A 9,180-nucleotide genomic window follows, 5' to 3' on the forward strand; every position below is an offset into this window, starting at 1 on the left:
CATAGTGGGAAATCCCATGATTTCAACCTACCAGTATGGGATTCTTAACCAGTAGTCTACTATAGATAAGCTGTGGGTGGCTGCGCCCGTCTAGTGTGGATCCGTACTGGCGCAGAGAGAAAGACTCTCAACCTCGTCCAAATCTTAGAGTTCAATGATAGAGAGGTAAGTCTGCCACGAACTTTATACCCGGCTCTGCTAATCTAATGAAGTCCGATCGTTAGTAACTTCCACCGAAGAGGACCAAAACTGGCCAAACAAAATTTATTCCCACTTTTATATAAGTAGATATAGTTTTTTTTTTAGAATTTCAAATTAAGAATTGTTATTATTCAATACATTCTAACATATTTATATATGTGATACATGCGAGACAGATCGACTTGATTTATATTTGAAGTATAAATTAATATTTTTTGTATTAAAAGAAATGTTTTGCATGAGCGATAAAGATTTGTTTTACAAAATTGACATGTAAAATAGTCTCATAGGAGTTTTTGTGTTCAATACATAAATTTAATTTAATTTTTGAAATCCAATTTTAAAATTTATTTTCTCCAATAAAATCTCCAACAATAGTTTAATAATAATGATAATAAGTTATAGAAATAAAAATAAGTCCTAAAACACGTGTTTTTATGTTTTTGATGTTTTCACGATTTTCATGTACTAGTTATTTGAAATTGAATTGGTTAATTCTTTGAATTGAAAATTTGTTGAACCACCATCTTGTGTTTGGTAATGATTGGAATTGGATTGAAGTCAAAGTAAAATCTCATGACGAAAACTCAAGGATTAGACATGTGGTGTTCAAGACGCATAATCATGAAATAAAACAGTTGAACGTCTCTAGCTTTGAAAAAAAAAAACAGTTGGATATCGCATCTCTAGGCTCAAAAGCTCTGACCGCTTCCGCCCTACTCGAGAAGTTATGGTATAAAGCGCATTTATATCCAACCACTTGAGCATGTGTTTCTATCCAAAATCCATAAACCCCCAGTTTTTTCTCCTTAGAAAACAACGAACATTTTTCCCTATATTACATGAAAAAGTTGTAAATTTCATTATTCCATTATAAAAATAATAACATTTCAACCAAAAAAAAATCAAAATTTAAGAACTCACTATTTAATTAACTAAATACAAATATATCAAAATGTGCTAATGTATTTGTGTTCTGACTTTGATGCTCATCTGCATTCCTCAAACATAATAACTCAGTGTGTCTGTCTATCTTTCAAGAGATTAATCACCAATGTTATAGATCAAACTCAGTGTGTCAAATGATGCATTAATCAAACCTGCCTTAATCACAAGGGATCGAAGAATATTATATGCATTCATCAAACATAATAAGATCCACACTAGAAGTCGCGTTTAGAAATTTTTCTGATGAGAAATTTCAATCGTTAAGGTTTAGATCTAAACCAACTCTTGTTCATAGTTGGTCAATAGAGTTTAAATGTAAGAAACATGTGAGAAACACACGGCGTTCAGCTGGAAACTAATTTTCACGTTGAAGCTTCTGCCCGTATGGTAAATGAATGACCCAGTTTTTGCTGTACTTTTTTAATATTANGATACCCAAATATCGTATTAAAGTATGATACATTCTAATCCCAAAATTCCCTACAATTGAAAACTATAAAATCATATCTTATATAATTTTAATGCTCAAATTATTATTTTACCAAAATAAATATTTAATGAAATCCTCAAGTCCAAAGAAAGGACTGAGCCTTTATAGATTAATATTCTTTTTTCTCAAGTCTAAAACATCCACAATTCTCATATCTAAATTCGAAGTAAATATTATTACAGATATACATTATGATATTATTATTTTCCAAAAACCGGTTTTCTTTGTCGAGATGAAAGCCAAATAAAATAAAAACCGTAGGAACAGATTCCCAAAACAATGTAAAATGGCTAAAATGATCACTTTCAGGAATGGAAACGAAACAGATATAAGAGTACAAAGTTCCAAAATTTTACTTAAATTAAAACTTGCCAAAAGCTCAGTAGCAGGAACCAAGTAAACAATGAGAAGTAGACACCGCTCATCGGGTCCAAGTGAAAATACTTAAAATCGATGACCTCATTTGTAAAGGTCTGGATTCAGCCAATCCCTGTCGAAAATTCAAAGGCGTTAAGTTCCATATTTTCAAATAGATGGTGAACAGAGTTGAGTAGTAAATGATTCTTACTTGCTGATATCATCCAGGTGATCGTCAAAGTCGATAATGTCCTTCCATTTCTCGGAAGAGATGTAATCCAAAAGGACAATGTTTGCTGATGGTTCCTTGAGAGTAAGGTAATTGCTTCCATCTAGCCCAGCTAGCTTCCAATTTTTAGATGCATCCTTCGAGTAGAGCTAAGGAAGATTGAAAGACACACGATACTTGAACAAACTCTAAGGAGCATGTTTGGGTGGGTTGCAATATAAATAAGCCGAAGCAGCTTCAAGAAAGGAGTAAAGAAAAACACATACACATCGACGACACACAAAACAATTTCCTTGCTCATGGTGAATATTTCATTTAACATATAGAATCACCAATGTGACAACATTAGATCGACGTACTGTAAACTATATCACCACAAAAGATTAAATAGAGTAGTTGAAAATTGTTAGTGCAGCTCCATGCGAAGAGTGAAAGAAAAACACAAAAATGTTAACAACACACAAATTCAAAAGGATTAACTCCAATTTCCTTTCTCATGGTGAATTTTTCATTGATTGGATAGAATCACCAATGACAACACTGTCGACATACATCAACTAGATTACCAAAAAAGTTTAACTGAGTGAAAGTCATTGAAACAATAATTTTCCTCATCACTCTCAAAATTTTTCCAACACAAGCACATTGTTCATTTAAAATATTAACTAAGATAAAAAAAACACACTAAAAAATTTCATGTGACGTGTCCTAGCAGAACTGTACTTGTCTACAGCATATCGATGATATAATCCTTTTCAAAATACCAAAACTAAAGTAGGAACATGCCCATGCTAATTAGTTGTACTAGTTTTGGATAACAATATAAAAAATTTAATATAATGCGTCCTAGTCCTAGAATAATAAAATCATATCAAGAAGATATTCTTGTCTAAGAGCCTAGTTGGCTAAGTTAAAACTATTCAAAACAAATTCTAAGTTGTTTGGCAACTTATTAGATGTCAAAGATAAGCTCAGCCAAAACAGCTCTAAATTAACCAAAATTAAATTACAAACATGTTTGGGATTGCTAAAAGATATGAGATGACTTATCAGCTTAAGGTCAAATGCCACCTTGGATGGGATGCATCGTATGGTGCCACTTTTTGATAAATCTACAAGTCTGTTCAATAAACCTCAAACTTGTCTATTGATATCGCAGCGAATAAATTAGATGGATGTGAAGGGTATAATCAGATATTACAAAAACTTAACAAGGCTATCCGTCAAAGAAAACTCAAACAGCACATATATGGAGAGACTGTGTTTGGATGGACAAGCGCTTTTATGGCAAGCATTTTTTAACTATCACTTGAAAAAAAAATATTTGGACACAGCTCTTTGAAACAACTTTTTCAGAAGTCAGAAAAAGTAGTTTCAGGGATTTTCATTGAGCTTTTCTTTGAAAAATAAAAGAAAAAACTATATTTGAATACTGCATCCAAACATTAAAACTGTTTCTTTTTTAAAAATAAAATAAAATGAATTAAAAACTCGAGCTTAATAAAATGCTTATCTGAAATATGACTCCTATATCCAAACTGCCACTTTGTGAGACCAGACTAATCAAGGTAGATAACATTTGAACATAAACATCTTTCTGAAGACAAGGCCAACGTACTCCTCCATATCCAGACATTATATATTATATATAGGTTTGTCTCATTTGCTAAATTTTGTATGTCCTTATAAATTCGTCAAGCAAAAGAACATTATTAATGCATATTCCAATGGAATGGCAGACTAAAGAAGCCATTTTGTTGCAACTACTACAAACAAAATCATTATTAGATACTAAAATCACCATCTATTTTAGGTTACTTGGTCTCCAAAGGATAAGCACGATGTAAGGGCCTCTTTCTTTATAATTTAGATGACTTTTTGAAAGATCTTCTCTGGTAAGTTTAGTTTCATCTGAATAACTAAGAAATATTCAGTGTATGCACAACAAGAGTTAAAGATTTATCCAGTATCGAATCTTACGATTAAAATAATGGTAAATTATGGTTCAGACATTACTTTTTGGTCATAAGTAATTTCTCAGTAGCAAAATGATCATAAAATAGAATAGTCCACTCTATCTAATTTGGTAACCTAAATCAATACATCTGTCCGACAGAACAAAACAAGTACACAGTTCGAAATTTGACACAAAAAACACCTGCATCACGGGGCTTCGATCCTTTCCCTGTGGTAAAGCCTCAAGTTTTTTATTATCCAACTGAAAATTCACAAAGTTTACAGCATAAATCTTCATCAGTAAACAAAAATAAAGTTTTGACCTATGAGCAACTTTTATGTCAGTATAAAACCCACCAAAAGTAGAGCAGCCTGAGGAAAATATCTGGTGATGTGATCTCCGATATTCTTTGCCACACCAGCGAGCTCAAAATCATTGAACCTCTCATTAGCATGAAAATATCCCACAATACCCAAGCCTTTTTCTCCATAATACTCCTCTATCTATCTAATTCACATACAAAATATTGTTACCCCAAACTAAATTTCAGTAATCACTTTTAAATTCAACAACTGACCATGGTAAGGGCGATTTCGAGGGGAGGAAGGAGGCCGATCTGTGAGTGGAAAAGCGGGACTGAATCAATGATCTCGACGGAATTCCCGAACGCGGCGGAGCGCCCGATAAGGACGGCGTTGACTGCGGAGGTACGGTGTTTTAGGGCATGAAGGACCAGCTTTATGTAGGCGATCTGGTGGATCTCATACGGTGACTCGCCTCCCATGATTCACAGTTTCCGAGCAGAGAAAGTAACCCAACGAAAATCGAGTAATTAACAGTCGCAAAGACTCCTACTCCGCTCACTCCTTGCAATTTTTTGTTTTATTTTTCCGTAAAAATTAGGTTTTGTTTGGAGGAACATAAATTTGATTAGGAAAATAATCTGATAAATGTATTTCATTGCAACTAGATTAACCTTTCAAACCAATCCAAATATATCCAAATATTATCAAGCTAGCCAAAAACATTAAAACGGTTTCATGGATCAATTTTTTGAGACAGATCTTCTATTTAGGTCATCCATAAAAAAATGTTACTTTTTATACAAAAAATATTACTTTTTATTGTAAATATGGGCACAACTGACTCATCTCACGAATAAATATATGTGAAACCGTCTTACGAAAAACTTACTCATACATTAAATCCTGACATACGTAGAAAATGATTCTCTCATTGTCAGTTATTTAATTTGTCAAGTTTATTTTTATTATACAAAAATAATAAAACTTGAATTAAATTAATCAATATTTTAAATTTAAAATCGACCTGTTTAAATAATCTAATGATAGGATCGAATACTTGATTAAAAGAGTGTTTAGAAGGAGGGTCGAATAAACACTCACAATTTTTATGAACTTTTCGAAAACTGATACTCATAATCTTGTCAGTCAATATCAATCAGTTAACAATAAAGTACGGAATAAAACTGACTGATAGATAGATTAAAAACTGAAATAAGAACACAAGATTTTATGGATGTTCGGAGATTTCAAACACTCCTACATCATCCCTTCTATCACAATGATAGGATATTCACTAAAAGACTTTGATCGATACAAAAGTTTGTACAGACCCACTTCAGTTTAGACTTAACACTGCCAAAACTGAAACTCTTAGTTTACAAAATACTTCACAGTATACAACTGAATTTAGCACAACTGATCTCTTACAAGATCTAGTTTTACAAAGATAACAATGTGCTAGAAAGCTCGAAAGAGTAGCCTTGATTGCTACGAATATATGCGATAAGTGTGAGCTATTATTTCAGCAGAGTAACAGCGTATTTTTCAGAGAATAGACGAGTTTTGATGTTCAGAACTTTTATGTATTGTTGTATTCTCTCATCTGCTCTTCTCTGCTATTTATATGCTTCTCTTCAACGGTAACATTTAATAGAATTTGAATCTTTTTATCCGTTGGTTTGCCATGTCAACATTCTTCTGACATTCGTACACTGTAGCTGAATTACGGCGTTCCCACTATCTGTTGCAGTCTGCTTTTGTACTATTGTCGGTTGATCGTCCTTTTCTAGATGTGTACAGCTGAAGGATCAGCTGATAGGCAATAGTTGATAAGTTTACAACTGTTTGTAACAACTGATTAGTTTCCAACTGATCAGTCAGTTGTCTTTGAAAGTTTAGTTCAGCTGGTTTCAGTTGCCTTTAGAAAATCTGCGCGTAATTCGTATTTTGATTAGTTACGAACATTAATCATTTAGTTTGTCAAACAACTGAAATTTGGTTTCCAACAATTTCCTCCTTTTAGATGTTTAACAAAACTTAGTAAATGAACTGATCAACTGAACTTTACGTAGATAAAATAATTCGAACTCTTTGTAGATAAAATAATTCTTCTAATGTACAGATTCGTACAAAGAGTAAAGAATTCAAAATTTCTTCAAAAATCTGCCATAATCTTATCAATATCATCTTCTGATTTTTGATCCTTTTCTTCTATTTTTTCCCCTTTTTTGTCAAACGCATCAATCTTTCTGGATAATTTACGAACATCCGAGGTGATGTCTGACACAGCATTCATAACAATATCTTGAAGCAAATCTATCCTTTTAGTGACAGTCTTCTCAATAAATTCAAAGCGTCTTCCAACTAAAGCTTGAGTTTGGAAATGAGCTTCAGTTGACACTCTGTCCTTTCTAATGTCATCCATTTGGAGAAATAAAGAAGTCACGTGCTCTTGGATTTGCTACAGTCTAACCGTAGTAAATTCATATGAAGAGTTGAGCTTCAAACTATGCGCAAGTTGGGTAGACTGGATGCTTGAAATGACATTCATCATACTGACAAGGTTGTTCTGAACATATTGTATTTCTTCAAACAGAGATTCGGTATCCATAGATACACCAGGAGACATGTGTCCAGAGGTTTCTGGTATCTCTTCCCTGTTTCCTTTATTGAATAAGACCAAAGCCCTGTCAATTGTTTCAGTTTCAAGCGTTGCCTTTTCTGAGACATCTTCAAGTAAAGCTTCCTGTTGAAGATGTGGAGGAGAAGAAGAGTTCGGATCTTCAAAAGTACTAGATGGTTCTTCAGTTTGTTGATTAGCTGCAACAGTAGATGTTTGTTCAGTTTGTTGCGCAGCGAATCACAAACTGGTTCTTCAGTTGGTTGAGAGGCTGAAGCTTCGATTGGTTCTTCAGCTGGCACTTCTTCAGTTTCAACTGAGTGCAGCTGAGCCTCTTCAGTTCCCTTAGAAACTGCTTGTTCAGTTATGGCAGCTGACACATACATCTTACTCTTACTTCAGTTCCCTTAGAAACTGCTTGAGTAGGGTCCACATGCCACATACACATTACATTAACACATCTATTCTCCCACATTCATTTTAACATTCACACTCATTATTTGTAGGTCCCGCTGTCCACTCATTCATCTTACTCTTACTTTAAATTAAATATATTCACTTTCAAATTTTTTAAGAAATTTGAATTATTATTATTTTATATTAATAATAATATGTTTTTATATATTTAATACGTAAAATCATTTAATTTTATTTAAAATTAAAAAATTATTATAAACCTAAAATAAAACGGTACAACATAAAATAATAAATAACAATTGCATAAAAATATTAGAAAATAAATTAAACTTAAGAGAAGATGCAAAATACTAATTGATCGGAGAGTTACATTAACGAAAATGAAAATTATAACAAATGAAAATTACAATAATCGAAAATTACAATAACTGAAAATTAAATATTCCATCTCCCCCTAATCTCTTGACATAGACGTTCGTGGATGATAAGTTGCTCATATGTCATTTGCGAAGTATCATTCGAAAGGATTGCATATTCCTTTAGTTGAACTTTGGCCATAGCAGCTTTTGTTTTCATCTCCTCTACTTCGAGTTGTTTTTGTTTCATTTTAACCTCAACTTTTTTCATGCTTGTATATTCAGTAAACTTTGCAAACATATTGTCCAAGTTTGTTGTCATACACTCCATGTCCGATCTCGTTTTACCTTTTCCCTTTCTTTTTGCTGCCTTCTAACCCATTGGACCATTTTCTTCTTCGATTAGGGCTACATGTAGACTCGCATCCTGGTTGGATGAGGTGTTGCTTGCTCCCGACTCCGAGGTCCTTGCCTTCTTCGTGCTAACAAGGTGATCAACGGACTGTGGAGTAAACATTGGACGCTCTTTTACGATCCTCCACACATGCTCAAGATTAAATGCGGTGCCGTTATTTTCCGCACGATATTTTTCATACGCAAGTCGTAGTATATCCTCATCACTGCGGCCGCTACGATATGCACTATAAATACTATTGTAATTTGCATTGAAGCGATATACTTTTTTTTGGATGGTATTGTGCCAGTGTGATCGTATGACACTTGCACTTCTATTGGGTGTACCTGCGGGACGACTGTCATTGTAGTAGCTTGCAACACGTCCCCAGAAAGCTTCCGCCTTTTGATCATTGCCGAGGATTGGGTCATCGCTGATAGTGACAAACGATCTCGCTAAGACCTTGTCTTCAACCTTTCTCCAGGTTGACCGTTTTTTTCTACCCTCAGCGCCAGAATCCACATTCTCCACATTTACGACTTCAATTGGGGATTCACGGTCGGACAATTGAGTCTCTGGGACAAAAGTCGGAGTGGCCGGTTCATTTTCCGTCCGAGAAATAAATGGCATACTGGTTGCATGTGGATTTGATGGATAGTTTGGTGGATATGGATTATATGGATAATTTGGTGGATATGAATTGTAAGGATAATTTGGTGGAATTTCAGAATTTTGGGAAGAAGTATTTTCTTCCGGCTTTTTTGGATAACTCACGAAATTTCTAAAAAACCCTCGGTAATTTTCATCCATTTCGGAACAAAGTAGGATTTAAGAAATTTTTGAAAAAAAAATGAATTTGAGATGATGAAAATAGAAGAGAGAAGATTTTTGGAGTGAAGAATAATA

The 9,180-nt window shown here is 33.7% G+C and overlaps 1 protein-coding gene across 1 annotated transcript; it reads right to left on the reverse strand.

Moving 5' to 3' along the window:
* Positions 1 to 1,812: 1,812 nt before the first annotated feature.
* LOC140981340 (ER membrane protein complex subunit 8/9 homolog) lies at positions 1,813 to 5,107 on the reverse strand. Its single transcript, XM_073447716.1, has 5 exons — positions 4,760 to 5,107; positions 4,539 to 4,685; positions 4,384 to 4,443; positions 2,208 to 2,374; positions 1,813 to 2,129 (listed from the first exon to the last, which is right to left on the reverse strand). Exons 1-5 carry the CDS (start codon positions 4,964 to 4,966, stop codon positions 2,099 to 2,101), a joined length of 612 nt encoding a protein of 203 aa, XP_073303817.1. The 5' UTR covers positions 4,967 to 5,107; the 3' UTR covers positions 1,813 to 2,098.
* Between the last annotated feature and the right edge of the window lie 4,073 nt (positions 5,108 to 9,180).

This window comes from Primulina huaijiensis, chromosome 1 (genome assembly GCF_012295235.1).
Source record: "Primulina huaijiensis isolate GDHJ02 chromosome 1, ASM1229523v2, whole genome shotgun sequence".
In the NCBI taxonomy this organism is placed as follows: domain Eukaryota; kingdom Viridiplantae; phylum Streptophyta; class Magnoliopsida; order Lamiales; family Gesneriaceae; genus Primulina; species Primulina huaijiensis.

Bases quoted from the DNA above. Each gene is read 5' to 3' on its own strand.
- LOC140981340 (XM_073447716.1), bottom strand. From the start codon at position 4,966: ATGGGAGGCGAGTCACCGTATGAGATCCACCAGATCGCCTACATAAAG. The intron at 4,444-4,538 runs GTGGGTTTTATA...GTGAATTTTCAG, and splicing joins CTCAGGCTGCTCTACTTTTG to TTGGATAATAAAAAACTTGA. The intron at 2,375-4,383 runs GTGTTTTTTGTG...AATCTTCCTTAG, and splicing joins ATCGAAGCCCCGTGATGCAG to CTCTACTCGAAGGATGCATC.